The sequence below is a fragment of the Lepisma saccharinum genome, chromosome 17 (genome assembly GCF_977018435.1).
Source record: "Lepisma saccharinum chromosome 17, izLepSacc3.1, whole genome shotgun sequence".
NCBI lineage: Eukaryota > Metazoa > Arthropoda > Insecta > Zygentoma > Lepismatidae > Lepisma > Lepisma saccharinum.
This window is the reverse complement of record NC_139245.1, coordinates 23,095,905-23,111,682: the sequence shown is the minus strand read 5'-3', so window position 1 is coordinate 23,111,682 and position 15,778 is coordinate 23,095,905. Positions and strand designations below refer to the sequence as shown.

At 36.4% G+C, this 15,778-nt stretch overlaps 2 protein-coding genes across 6 annotated transcripts in view; one reads left to right on the top strand and one right to left on the bottom strand.

Annotated features, from left to right (window-relative positions):
* Window positions 1–2,601, top strand: part of LOC146001603 (tyrosine aminotransferase-like) — a 50,532-nt gene extending 47,931 nt beyond the window's left edge. For both annotated transcript variants that reach the window (XM_083139128.1, XM_083139129.1), the window contains exons 10-11: window positions 149–247; window positions 1,619–2,601. In XM_083139128.1, the coding sequence (XP_082995254.1) occupies window positions 149–247; window positions 1,619–1,870 (351 nt within the window). In that variant the 3' untranslated portion in view covers window positions 1,871–2,601. The remainder of the gene's footprint in view (window positions 1–148; window positions 248–1,618) is intronic.
* LOC146001604 (putative RNA methyltransferase CG11342) overlaps window positions 1–15,778 on the bottom strand; it is a 102,478-nt gene that overhangs the window by 86,585 nt on the left and 115 nt on the right. For 2 of the 4 annotated variants that reach the window (XM_083139130.1, XM_083139131.1), the window contains exons 1-2: window positions 15,333–15,735; window positions 5,786–5,846 (exon numbers count right to left, since the gene is read on the bottom strand). The gene's annotated coding sequence lies outside the window, so the exon portion shown is untranslated. Of the gene's footprint in view, window positions 1–5,785; window positions 5,847–15,332; window positions 15,738–15,778 lie in introns of those variants that run through there. The other 2 variants (XM_083139134.1, XM_083139132.1) reach the window with 2 other exon arrangements.

Here is a 15,778-nt window from a genome sequence, read left to right as displayed (position 1 = left end):
ATTTTTACAATCAACTATAAAATTATATATTCATTTAATGTATTTATGAAATCATCATTAAAAAACCTTTTTAATTTTATATGTATGTGTACTTTTTTTTTTAACTGGTACTTTTCTATTCACGGTTTCACTTTTCGATCAATTGCAGATAGGCATCGATATGGACAAGTTTCCAGAATTTTCTTCTGAACTGCAGTTTGTAGAGCAAATGGTTACAGAAGAGTCTGTGTTTTGCCTTCCAGGCAGGGTAAGCTTGCTTATTATTAAAGTTATTTGCAATTGTTCTTGTTACCAGTGTGTTCATTTTGAGAAGTTTGATTTATACAGTGAGCCTCATGGTTAACTTGGCTGTGGAACGGCGGTTAGCGTGCCAGGCAGTGAGAGTGCATTTGCTGGCAGTTAGACAGACAGCTGTACGCTGACTTGCCACTGGATGCATCAGTGATTCATTATCCAGATAGCTGGTGTTAAGTTTGGAAGTGTTTGTCAAGTGTTAAGGTGTTAACAAGTGTTTTAGATTGTTTTGTTTAATTTATGTATTACTCGTACTTTTCTGCAGTCTAATAATGCCATGCTATACACACAATTTAAAACATCAAATTTTTATGTACAACTCTTACATCATTATGAATTCTTGTAGGAAAATTAGAAGGGGTTTTTGCAGCAGAATTCCCATATGTTCCCGTTCCACACAGAGAGAACATTTGGATACTTGTGTCCAAATTTAGGGAAACAGAGTCTGTTCTTGATAAGAAGTGAAAGGTAAAACAGCATGTGCTTACTGAGGAGAAATTAGACGATGTTGGAGCATGATTTAAACACAGACTCAAAAATCCTTCCAGCACCTTGCAAAAGAAACAGACATTTCTAAGTCGTCTGTGTGATGAGCTACTAAGCTTTTAAACCTGAAGCCATACATTAGAAAAATTGTAATAAAATATCAGGAGAGAGATTGAAACAATTTTGGAAGAGGAATTGATGCAGGTTAGTGAAAATTTCATAAAAAGAAACTGTAAATGTGTGGATGCAGGAGGACAACACTTCTTGTAACAAGGTAAGTGCTCATTTGAATTGTAACTGTCAATATAATTGTATGAGCTTATTTTATTACATATCTAGCAGTTCCAGTTACGCAGAGGATTCAGCCAGTTTGCCAGCAGATGCACTCTCGCTGCCTGGTGCGCTAGCCACGGCCAAGTTGACCGTGAGACTCACTGTATAAATAACATTCCTTCTGTGGTATTGCGATTTTTATTCTCTTGGTGTTTCAATGCCACAAATGTGCACCTTTTTCATTAGATGCATTGGTAGTACATTTAAACAATATCAACATGTCTAAAGGTACAATTTCCTAGAACTGTCGCCTGATGCAGGCCATTTCGGCCGCACCGATTGGTCTTGACACATCTCCTACTGTTTCAGTCGAATACGCTTTCCTAGGCTGTTTCGTTTGCAAAAAGACGCAGCTAGAAAAACACATTAGACTGAAACAATAGATGTGTCACGACCAACCTTTACAAAAAATTATCATGAAGACAATAGAGCTTCTTTAAAAAGTTAACAAACAAAATTTTACTACATAACATTGCTATTAATCACAATCCTGTTTTCTTTTCAGTGCTTTGACTACCCCAATTACATACGAATAGTCTTAACAGTACCAGAAGAACAATTACGGGAAGCTTGTGACAGGATTGACGAATTTTGTACCCGGCACTATCATGATGTGCAAGTGAAGATTCTTGATGACAATGGACCTTCTTCCTATGATGAAAAAGTTAGAGGAGACAATAGCTCAAGTCAAACTGTGTCAGGGATGAACCTTGTCAACAATATGTCTGTTGCTAGAAGCACATGCAGGCTTCCTTGACCTTAGTGTTTTCCATTGATGAAAAGGGATAAGTAATGAGATTAAATATTGCACTGTACTACAAAATAATTCTAGGGTTATCAGTGTATAACCATGTTGAAAAGCAGTTAGTGAAGGGGTTTGTGCTGAAGAATGCTCTTCTCCAGTCTTACAAACTCAGTCACTCAGGCAAGAATGGCAGAAGGCACTAAACAAAAGGTGGACATACCATCTGTTGATACTTTGCTATCTCTGGTGGTCTCATATTGAATTATTAAATATATAACCCGCCAATTTTTTTAAGGTAATATTGTAAAATATGTTTATAAATCCAATTATTTTATTCAAAGAAAGCTTTCTATCTGGAATCTCTAAGATTAAATATATAGCAGATCCGATTTACTATTTACTGCTGTACTTTCAAATTAACAGTTAAACTTTCTACAATAATGAAGATATATGTACGAGCACACACTATAACAATTTAACTCCTCTAAACATTTGTTCAGGTTCAGGAAGATATTACTGCCATTCTTTACTAACTTTTTAAAAGGATTATAAAAAGTATGTTGTTATCTTCAGTTTGGGTACAAAGCCAAAAGTAGCTCAAGATATAACATAAAATCAGAACCACTGGTAATACTAGGATTCAAATGCATGGCCATTTGATAACAATGCCATCAGGAGAATATGAAACAAATATAAAGAAGTAAATTTAAAAAATGCCGTTGTAAATATTACTTTGATGGGGGGGGGGGGGGGGGGCATAGAATAGATATCAAATTTAATTCTTGCAACAGACCTGCACATTTAAAAAATCTACCTGAATGTACTCAACACTTTGTACATTTATCACTTTTCATTCAGTCTTCTTAATTGCAAACTTCAATGTCATTTAATTATTTGAACATATGTTGTTACTAATTTTCATTATATACATATCTACAAATCAACACATCAATATAGGAAGTGGTTAATGTTCAAGAAATAAACATATTTTTAAAATGAAACAATACAAGATTTCAAATCTGAAATATGAGAGATAATATCATCAAGTTCCATAAGAGAAATGGATTTGATAATTCCTTTAATTCATTATTCATGAGTTGGTTTGGAACTTTCAACAGTAATAGATTAGGCAATAGCTTTAGCACTGATATCTAGAATATGATCTGAACTGCAAGTAATTCTTGATTGATTGAGTTGGTGTTTTAAGTCCACTTTATGCACAGTATGGCTAATCGTGACTGGATCTACAGCTTAAAGTGGGATCCGAACCACTATGTGCCTCCAATGGGTATCAAACCTGGGACCCCTTGATTACAAGCCGACAACGCTACCACTGTGCCATCGGGGAGGCCCTGCAAGTAATTCTTATTTATCTAATTAATGTGTTAACGTCTTCATTGCACTGTACATAAGTAACATTTTTAATGGTAACAATTACCATTTTGTTGAAAAACATGCCATGACATTCTAAATTCATGGAAAAGATGGTAAACAATTTTTGGTGTTGTTAATTTGAATGATGCATATTATTTTATACAAATATATACTTACGTTTTGAAAATATATTATTTTTTTTAGATAATGTACACGAAGTGCTCAAAACTGGTGCTCAATTTGTTTAATGAAACATATTTTAATTTCATGCATATTTGTTTTCCTTTTGTACAGTTGACAAAGTTCCTATGAAACATTCATTCTTGATGTAAATAAAGAGTTTGTATATGTACAAATACACATGCATTATTATTAATATTCTAAAATGTATCATAGTTAACAACAATACAATATCTGGCTCATTCCTGCAAATATTACTTTGAAAGTAATGTACTTTGTACATCAAGTACAGTGTTGTTACTATAGAGCAGTATTTTCAACATTTTCTAATTAAAGGGCAATTTTCAGAAGCAACAGGTTTGCAAGAATCAGCATGAGACAGGAGTGAGGGTGAGGTGTCTTGTTGGGAAGTGTATGAAATCATACCCCTGTAAGTTAATTTTTTAAATAGGATTTAATATATTATGTTTCCAACAAAAATGGGCATAACTTTGTGTTATAACTCTGAAACTAGCTGAACATAGCTTGTGTACCAATAAGAACAGCTCAACATAATCACTCTTACAAGGAACCAGTGGCAGTGATTGGGTTCGAAAACTGAGGGGGGGGCAAGGACAGTTTGCTTTCCTTTGGTACATATGGTTTAGCATTGTGTAAGGGGAATGAGTGTACGTACAATGAGATAATCTGTAAAACTAACCCTACTGATCACCCCATATGTACACTCTGATAGAAGTCTGAAAATGTGATCCATAGACTGCTAACTCGAATGTGGAGGGGTCATTCTATGTCGAATCAACCAATACAAATTATTCTTGTATCTTTAGGATTTTAGATTTTTGTTTATACATTGTACCTATCAAGACAACAAAAACTGCCAAATTTCAGATTTTTTGGGCTCATATTTTTTGAGTTATTGGGGAGTTATTGGCTTTCAAAAAAGCAAAAATCACAAAATTTGATTTGGCATGGAATGATCCAGTAGGAATACCCATCAACTCCCACCCTAATGAGTTGTTGTCTGGAGCCTGACTTGACCTTCTGAAGGGAGAACTTTTGGCTATCCATGGTTAGGATTGCCAACCCTCCCAGAATGGTTGGGAGTCTCCCTGAGTCGAACTCAATCTCCCAGTCTCCTGGAATGACGAGATTAGTAGTGTTATTTATTTTATTATTACCTTTTTGTTTCTTTTGGTATACATTTGCTGACCGAAGAAATTTTCTATTGCAAACCAAACAATTAAACCTCACAATAATATTTTGAAAACTCATGATCGTGAAAAATGAGTCACTTTTTTAAGTAGGGGAAGGAGGTAGAAATAGAAAGTTTAAACAAACAAAGTTTACACAAGAGCTGTAGAAAACAAAAATAAAGGCATTGTTGCATCAAAGTCTTGATACGTCTATTTCCTTCCAGCAAATTTTGCTTCATTATTATAGGGGCTTCGCGCGGATGCCATACTTGTAGCACAACAACTTCCGGTTTGTAGGCTCACAACATGCCGCTAAAGGGAGCTGAGATTGTGTCATGTATGAAAGGAACGAATGAGTGTGTACAAGGAGGATGTAAACTACGATCAGGGCTAAATAATCTTTCACGGATCTCTCTTCATCCATTTCCTCGAGATCTAGGCACCAAAATTATTGCATTCAAGCTGTCAGGTGTGAAAATTGGAAGCCCATTAGCAGGAGTAGACTCCGCAGTAATTACAACGGATGTGATGTGCAGGAACCCAAAAAGTCGAGACCTGAAAAAAAATCCCATTCCGATCCAGACTTCGGAAAAAATGATAGAGTTTACAAGTTGTTTATTCCCTACATATAAGGAGTAAGGTAATGGTAATTGGAACAGTTAGTTAGCGCATTGGGTTTGCAGTAAAATCATAGATCTGTTGTAGGTTCAACCCCCACAACCGGCAAAAAGAAAATTGTTCACCTGAAGATGGGAGAAGAGATGTTAGAATAAGTATAGTTAAAAGCACTAGACAATAGATAATGTCCAATTAACATTACATGCTAAAATAACTAATCTTGTGTGTGCTTTGTGTTTTACAGTGAAAAGCAACCAACAATGTACAAAATCAAGATGATGATAATATTTATTGTTTTCATGCAAAGAAAATCCATCTCTTAAATTTATATTCTTTAAATTTATACAGTGAAACCCCAATTTTAGGTTACTGGATTTTACATTCTTGTGGGTCATACATTCAAATCTTCAGAGTCGCAATAAAGTAACATGTTATAAAATGTTACTGGATTTTACATTTTCTGCATTTAAAGTGTTTTCACCTTGGTCCCCTAAAATACATAAAATTGAGGTTCCACCAATCCCCTTTGACAATAGGAATATCCTAAGAGCTCTCTACTTACTTCTGCCAGATACAGCTTTTCAATCCACGATTTGGTATCAAATGAAGTCTCAAGATGTATGCTAGAAAAATATAATTAAGTTATAATTATGGCTCAAATTCTTAATTTCTTTTAAGCATTTAACTATCTACTACCAGTTTAAAATTTTTGCATAACATTTTGCACAAAAAATCCTTCATGAAAACTAGTAATTCTGACTTTGAAGGTTCTTCTGAATTAACAACAATATATGCATATTAATTATTATAATCAGTGCTTTCTTTCTGGGAAGAAAGTTTTCTATACTCTACAAGTTGGTTTGATCTTGTGTTCAGCATATAAACTACTCAAAATATTGTGGTATGTTCATAAATAATCACGTATAAAAAGGTGCCGGTACAGCGTACCATTGCATACCGCCAGAAGAAAACGGCACTGATTATAATAATAATACTTTTATTTAGCACATGAGATTCATCTGTTCTGTCACCTCTATGCACACACAATTCATTTTACAAAATCTGAATGTAGAATTATGCCTTTAAATGCATAAAGGCAATAACAAGAGAACATTTTTTCACAAATAAAAAAGAAAAATAAATGTCTGAGGAAGGGAGAATGTGTTCTCCCGAAATGCAACAGCAAAAATTGTTGTTTATGTGCTTGTAAGAACCGTAAACTGCAAGAAAAATAATTATACAATGCAAACAATACATACATACAAGAAGAACCATTGAAGAAGTCTGCAATCCTTCTCATGGATCATTACAGTGTATGGAATTCTATTATTATATACGTAAATTACCTCAAAGAGCAATTCCTTTTTTCTTTGTACTGATTGATAGGTGCCTCTCTAAAAATAATAATTATTATTATTAAGGTCTGTTGTACAACACCTCTTCTAAGGGTCAATGCCTGCATAGCAAATTCTCATTGTGTGCAAAGTCATTGAATCGAGTTGCGATACTACTGTTTTCTAGCTTTATGGAGTGGTTAATAATAATAATATTTATTTTATCATTGTATGAGGTTTTACATTTACATGAGTGACTTAACTTAGTACACTGCTCTCCATAAATTAAGCAACAAATGGTGATCATCCAATAGAATCAAACACAAGGCCGGAGGGTGTACATATTTTATTTGTAACGAAAGAAACAAGTGTCCCACGCCTTACAGAACAGAAGAAACACAAAACAAGGTACACTCGTGGGCAAAAGAAATGAAATGTACGCATGGAGCATCAAAGGTGGTAAACGTTGGAGACGGAAAGTGACCATTATCTGACACTAATAAGGGATATGATCACCGCGCGCAGCAATGCACGCCTCACAACGCCGCCGCATGCTGCCAATAAGGTTGTCCACCAACTCATTGGGTATGAGAGTCCATTGTTGGGAGAGAGACAGTTGAAGGTCTTGGAGTGTTTGTGGAGGGGGCACAAGACCAGCGAGACGTCTCCCCAGAGCATCCCAAATGTGTTCAATGGGGTTAGGGTCCAGGGAACGGGATGGCCACACCATGCGTTGAATATGGTGTTCGTCCCAAGAACCGATCGACTAGTCCTGCCCTATGGGGACGGACATTATCGTCCTGCAGAATGAAGCCCGGACCTCGTTCTCGTGCGAATAGTTCCACATAACGTGCAAGGACCTCATCCCTATAGCGCTGACCTGTCATGGTGCCACGTGGGAGGATATAGAGGTCAGTACGTCCACCAATAGAAATGCCACCCCCATACAAGCACACCTCCACCACCATATCTGTCCCTTTCAACAATATTGGAGGGATGGAAACGAGTTCCTGCCTCTCTCCAGACCAATCGGCGTCGCGAATCACTGTCCAGTGAGAATCTGGACTCATCAGTGAAGAGAACGGACTGCCACTGGTCCAGTGTCCAGTTCACATGTTCTCGTGCCCAACGTAAGCGGGCTGTCTTCTGACGCTGGGTGAGTGGTATACACAACACTGGTCTCCTGGCATACAATCCACCCTCGAGTAGCCGTCTGCGTACTGTACTCGTTGACATAGGCCGTCCTGTGGCAGCAATAGCCGCTGCACGCACTTGGGTAGCTGTTGCGGACCTGTTACGCCGACTTGTCAAACGGATATATCGGTCATCCCTGACCGATGTCACACGCGGTCGACCTCCACTGAAACTCCGCGATGCATTTTGCGTTCTCTGGAACTTGTTCCATAACCTACTGACAACTGAACGATCGACATTGAGCCATCTGGCCACTTCGTCCTGACGCTGCCCTGCTTCTAGTCTACCGATGGCACGCCACCGTAATTCATCAGCCAAATGATGCCTGGTTGCCATATTCGACCCTTTCCACACACTTGACTCACCTCTGCACTCTCCAGATAGAGACACACACCTCTTCCGTGAACGCGCGTCTTCGACTCCAATACCTGGTACGCCAGAAATCCGTGCGAGGGCACGATGATCGCACTTTATGACTCACCTGTTTTCCCTAACGCATTCGTTGCTTTCTTTCAGCGTGCCCACCACTCTTCTTCTCTTTTCTCCAACTGTTTTCTCTTTTATCTCGCATTTTCTTGTTGTTGCTTAATTTCTGGAGGGCAGTGTAATAACCAATGATGAGTGAATTAATGTGTACTAATGAACTCTAGCAGTGGCAGCTGGTACTTAGGTGAAACCACCACTTATTTCTGGACTTGAAATACGTTAATGATAAAGTCTAAAGTGTAGTGAATAGCAAGGTGGATTGATTTAAATCGCTTTAAAGAAATAATTTATAGAATAATGTTCAAAAGGATTTTGTGGATTTCAGAATCACTTTTGGTGAAAGTACATTAATCTCGTAATGATTGAATGATGTTTGTTAGGCTCTAAGAAAGGTAAAGAAAGGAAAGAAAATATATGTATTGATCGGGTAAAAGGAAATGCAATATGTAAACTGCAAAAACACGCTTCAATTTCTCTTGATTTAAAATTCAATAATTCTTTTACGTAAAAATTTTGGGTAGAATAATAAACAAAATACTAATTATGTTAAACCGTAAATAGTGTCATTATCATTATAATGTAAATAAACATGGCAGCTACAATTTGGAAACTATCATTAAAAAAATTGCCAAAATTCAGCTTCCAAGACTATAAAAAATATTTTAACTTACAATTACATAGTACATCCAGATTGTTTTACTTGAAAGTTACTGAAGTTATCATAGTTTCATTAAAATGCTCAAGAAACATTTCCATAGTAGGTTCATATATAATTACGAGATGTGTGTGTACACACACACGCACACTTACACACACATGCACACAGTATCAGAAACAGAAAAATGTATATTATTTACATTTATTTTTTAATCACTTAAATCAAATTGTTCACATATTTTTATATTTTACAGGGCTGTTTACCAGAAAAAGTATTTCTATAAAAAACATATATCTATATGTATGGTGGAAAACACATAACAGCAATTTGAAAAATATGAAAAAAAAAAAAAGATTTAAATAAAAATCATGATTTTTATCCACCCTGGTGAAGTAGTACATAATTTAGCCTTCAAGCTAACAAATTATTTCTCGAGCATTTCTTGTTGTTGTCTTCCCATTCACGTAAGTGAAAATATTCTTTCCACATTATGGTGTGCTCAGATCTTGAAACTTGAAAAACTATTGGGGGGGGGGGGGACCTTCCTATCCTTTTATGTGAATTTCTGGCACTGTACTTGCCATCTCCTTATACTAGTGTATGAGCTGCAGGTAATTATTCACATCGGGATCAAACCCTTCAAAGAGCTGTGACAGTGAGTCAAAAGCAAACACTCAAGTGCACCAAAAAGAAAAAATTACATAATAAGCAAGTTTACCACAATACTGTGGTGCAAGAAGAGAAACAATGAGTGTCTGGAGTATTACTCCACATATAAGAGGGATAGCACAAGAATATACACACCAGTGTCTCTGCTTGCATTAAAAACAATTAAAGCAGGTTAGTAGCTTCTTCAGTAATAGGACATGTAACATGTATATTAACCCTTTGACGGTAACAGGGGTGGTGCACCACCATAGAGTCCTTCTCAAATTGTTTATACATCTGGTTGTAAGCTACCCGGCCTAATTTAACTGCCCAATTTTATTTTAAAAATTGTAAAAAATAAATAAATTAGAATTCAATAAAGGGGCCAAGTTCCTTTCATTTTATTTTTATTTCATCATGCTATGTACAAGGTGGCTACAAACAAGCAGAAATGAAATTCCCTGACTTTTTCAGGTTTTCCAGGACAAAATTTACGTTTTCCCTGACAATTACAAACTAAACTAAATTGATGTTTTTGCAAAATGGAAATAATAAACTCATACAGATCCAGGTATGGATTTGTTAAGTACCAATATTATCTTCTATGAAATTGACTTAATTTCTCTATTCTCTATGATTTTAATTCAAAGAGCAAAATAGTGAATTTGGAAAATTATTACAATTCACAAGCTAGGGATGGATTACGGAATTTTATCATACGTAGTAAGTTTAAAATAAAATACTTGATTATTTTTAAAGTTACAACAAATGAGATAAGAGTGAAGAGTGATTAAGAAATACAATTTGTAATTTATCAGCCTTCTTATACATTCTCGGTATTATATGTTGATATTTCCACTGAGGTTTGGAACCCTCTGCTTGCAAGAACATGAGTGCGGACTCATTCATCGATGCATAAAGCTACTTCTCAAACAAGTTAACTCTTGCATATAAGTGAAACAACTGAATTGTACAAAAGAAAGTGTCATATTTCCTTACATTATCAATGTGATTTCTGCATCAGTAGAGTATATCCAAGTGAAGTACTGTGAAACTGACAACATGCAGTTATACCATTATTGCTGACGAAAAGGGTATGTAGGTATTAGAAATTTAACGCAAGGAATTTATAGAATTGCAATGTATAGGGACCTGATTTAGCTAACCACACATTAAAACAGGAACACACTGTTGATAACAGCTTCTGAAAGTTCATATACGAGGGGCATCCTGAAAAAAGCTCCAATGGGGCCTATATGCATCACTAGTGGTCAGAGAGAGACACACACACATGTAGGCAGGAAGAAGTGGAATGTAGCTGTAATCTGGTACAGTTGAAATGCAGCCGTTTTAGGACAGTTCTAGGTTAAAGATTGCAGCTCTCATACAGTCTCCCACCGACTGCGATGTAGCCTACGTGTAGTAATCAGATTTTTGCACGCTCAGAATTTGGCACAGAGTCACCAGCAATCATGTGAGATGTGCCGACCGAACGTCGTGAGTGATAGTATGGTCAGACGATGGTGCAGACAATTCACGGAAGGCCAATCGAATGTGCACAACCCCATACAGCTGAGTACACACGGGCCCTTTGCATCACTTCAGATTAGAGATCTTGGACCACTCCCTGTACAACCCTGACCTTGCATGTACCGACTTTCACATCTTTGTTTAACTGAAAAGGTTTCTGGCAGGACAAGGATTTGACAGCTGCACTGCGGTAGAGATAGTTCCAGTCTTTTCTGTCAGACACATATGCCATGGGCATGCTACGTTAGGAATCACTGTTACTAATGCAATAAATTATAACTGATATTCTTGTTTTATTTATGCTTTATCGGTAGGGACCTTGATCTTTTGTTATTTTTTTCAAATTGGTGTATTTTTTTATTTTGTATTTTTTTTTTTTTTTACTATTCGGTATTATTTTCCCCAAAATTCACATTTTCATTTTAGCACATTTTCTGGCAAATATCTGAAATTAAACCTTCATGGTGTTTTTAAACTACTGTTTCAAATTGTAAGTCACAATGACTTACGCCTCTTCGTGAGAGTTTGATATCTTGAAAGTTATTTTCCATATCCCCTTTTCAATTTTAAAGTAAGGGTTTTAGATAGGGAATTTTCCCCGTATATACTGAAGGGGTGCATAATGACCATAAATGGTGAAATACCCAAAAAATTTAAATCAATCAATCTCATGTGAGAGGTACCGATATATTATGTACCAAAAATTGGCATTATCTTTTTTTGACTGGTTAGTGTTGTTTCCCAAAATTCGCGTTTTTGTTTGTTTTGCAAATATACCAAAACTTAACACCCCATTGTGCTTTTAAACTATTATTTTAAATTGTAGGTCACATGGTCTACGTATTTTCGTGACAGTTTGATACGTTGGAACAGAGTTTTGAGGAAGTAAAAGTTAAAGTAAAGTGCTCCACTGCATTTTGCCATGAAGGTGTATGGGGGTGTGGAGTTAGGGCCCCACACTTTCTAGAGCACGGCTGAAGATGGGGGTGATGTGATCAGCACCATACTCCTGGCTACCTTTATCCCTCAAAGTTTCCTCAAGGTACTCGTTTGATATGACGCTCGTGGGTGCCAGAGCAGTTTGAATAGGTGGAAAAGATCCTGGTTCTCTCCCGCAGCAGATCGACCCCGGGTCTCTCGCATGATAGTCAGACACCCTAATGACTAAGCTCCATTATTTCTCGCTTGACAAATGCTGATGGTGCGCACATAGCTTGGTAATTCAAAACACATCTCGCGCTACAAATACTGAAGATGTGGCTCCTGTGTGACGGTAGATACGAACTCGATCTTCTTTAGAACACTGCCACTTTGCTGTGATGCAAGTGGTTTTGATAGAAGTTGAAGAAATCATGGGAAATACATGATTTAATGTGGCTGTCAGAATTATTCCATGTATAACAAGCATTATAGTTTACTCTTGAATAAAATGTTGGAAAACTTGCACGTTCTATGTACACAAACATGGCCTAGAACTAGAAAAGACAAGAATTTTGGATTTCATGGAATATTTCGTTGTTTTAGGACATTTTAAAATAAAATCTCTAAAAATTCCAACAATTCTCATTTTATGCCAAATGCGCATTATTTCGATATTTCGAACGGTGAAAAATGTGTCCAGACATCACTGCACATTCATAAACACAACTTTGCAGCAATTACCATTTTTCACGATTTTCGCGTTTGCGAAAAATCAATGTCCCTACTAATTGAAAATTACTTTCTGGCCACCACTCGAATAAATCAGTAGATGGAAAGTGAAAATTTAGCAGGGCTGGCAGAGAAAAGTCAATTCTTGAAGAAAGTGATTTGCTTTTATGATTGAATGATTCGAGTTAACATGATATTAAAATATTTACATATTTATTATTTGTATTTTATTTCATAATATTGGACATTAACTTCAGTCAGTGAGAGATTAATGACCATCTCTCACGATTTTAAACAGACAGGACAGAGAGTGGCGTTAATTTCATTGCAATACTGTTGTTGTTGCAGTAAATTTGAGGTTGGGAACATGCACTTGCCAATTTTTATAATGTTCACCAATGCAGGTTTATGTATCACTTCTTCGTGATAGTATTCAATATATATCCCGTAAACATATGTTAACTTGTGCGAAACCAGTAATACGTCAGGATGATGAAAGAAAACCTTAATAAGCACTGCTACATTAAATAAGGTGAAGTGAGCCCGAAGAGTAATAAAATTCCAGCAGCATATTTGCAGTCTAAAGCTCTTCTTGTATATGCATGCAATTTTTGTTGGATGTTGCAGTCTGAAGACATCCAACAAAAATCAATTCCATACGAGTTCCATGCATGCAATTTCTGTTGCATGTTGTAGTGAGATACTTTGTCTGGTGGCGATATTCGATAAAAATCGTATGTATCAATGGAGCCTATTTGATTCAATGTCCCTTCAATTTGTTCAACAAAATGCCTTACTATGACGTCAGACAACTATCGGACGGCTCCACCCGCTCCCATCCTCTCCATCTGTTGACAGTTCTGTCCCCTTAATACTTCCATACAGACAAGAAAAAATGATAATTCAATGCATTCTCCACGTAATATTTACAGGCATAACCCATTTTTTGCCCCTACGGAAATTTATCTCTCTCTCTCTTCCTGCCATCACTGGTTTCTGGCGCAGTGGTTGTGTTGTGCCTAAAGACCAAAACTTAGCAACAAGATTTCCTGTTCCCGTGCAGAGTTCCATAACGAAAAAAAATTATTCAATCAAGACAAAATTCCTTGACATTTCCCTGACGTTTTTTGACACCTCAAATTCCCTGACTTTTCCCGGTTTTCCAGGTCTGTCGCCACCCTGTATGTATGAATTTTTTACATGGTTCGATTCCAATTTATGTATGTTAACACATACTGCAGAGTTTTAGCGAAGTGCACCTTCCTGCAGCCAAAATGTTTGAAGATTCTGTTCAATAAATGCTTTCGTAGTTAGGTTAGGCAGGTCACGTTTAGTTTCCTGAGCATTTTAATAACAAGCCTAAATGCTTTCCTTTACTATTGCTTCTATGAACGAAGAATGCCATCTTCATGTGAAACAGGCATGCTTGCATATGGTAATTTTTTAGTTTTTTCTTCCAACATAAATAACTATTTTTCGAAATCAAAACAGTGCTCATTACTTTAAAGAAGGTTCAAATTTTGTGTGATAATGATTGCCAAAATTCCTGCTAGAGATTTTGAAAGAAAATCATAAAATAACAAGAATAGTTACCCAATAAATTAATGCATCACATATTATGGTATAAATTTACAATACTGGAAGTATCTCAGATTGCTTTGATATTATGGATACTCACTAATTTCAGCCTCGTAATCAAGAATCTGCAGTTAAAAATAGTTCAGGTATTGTAAATTCGCTTCTATATTATTTAGGAAAACAACTGGCATGTATATTCATATTTAAATTGTTTGAAACCTCTGGGAGGGAGGGGGATGACGAATAAACCGTTACCAACGAAAGGTGTCAAATTTGTTACTAGGCGAGGGTTATGTATGTATTAGGCTAATTTCAATTTATTTTTATTTAAATCAGCAACGTTACGAACAATGACCCAAAGTACTCCTTGCGTGATGCTACGGTAACACTTTACTATACCTGAGACAGATTTCTTCAAATTTACAGGAGAAAGTACTTACGCAAATCATTTTCTGTAGCGTTGTTGATGTTCGGGAATGTAATTTTGATTCATTTTAATGCGAATGCATGTGCTTTTGTACGAAAATCTATTTCCGACGCGCTATTGCTGCTGCCGCCTATTGCTTCCTGCATGAGAGCACAATACGCTCTCGTATTGTCCGTATATGCTAAATTGAACGAAAGGAGTGCTAATGGAACCAAACCTAACAGGCCTAACCTAACCTAGTAGGCATACCTCGTCCCCGTGATGGTTTGTGGGGCTATCGTGAATGTTTGGGCTAACGTCAATGGTTTTTCTGGCTCAAGGAACGATCAACGGTAAGCTATCGCCATGTTGTGTGTGGAAATAAACAAGAACAGTAAGTACTCGTAAATGTAAGAAATATACATTACTTTCCTAACAAATTCAATTATTTCACCTAAATAAGTGTTCCGGAATGCAGAATAGTATGTTAGCAATGTAAAAAAGTGCGAAAGAAATGATTCCCAGGTGTCTCAGGTATAGTAAAGTAGTACCGATGCTACTCTTACACAAGTAGGTTAAGTGGGTCAAATTTTGATATTTTCAGTATTCTGAAAATCTCCCTTACCTATTCTTTAGTACAACCTGAAGAAATCATTACAGGATTGAACCCAGACCGCATCCACATTCTCACCCTAAAAACACTAAATCTTTATCTATATTCATAAAATCGATGGAGGACTCTCGTAAACCGAACCACAAAAATTTTAAGTGCGTGTGTCCCGGAAAAGTAACAAATCAGTTCTTCAAATTCCTGCAGGCGTATGGGTACCTGAGTTCCCCACGCAAGCAAACTAGCATGCATCAAACATGGAATACAATAGTGAAGTTTAAAATAGCAAATTGTAATAAAATTGTTCACGATCTTTTAAATCTCGTGTTGTTGATGTTCAGATGTTTTGGGGGAGCAAGGTAATTTCTTTTACAACTCGTTCCGTTATTGTTTTTCCCCTTCTATGTACCATTATACTACATTTCGCACGATAAATTAACAGTATAATTCATTTCATTGAC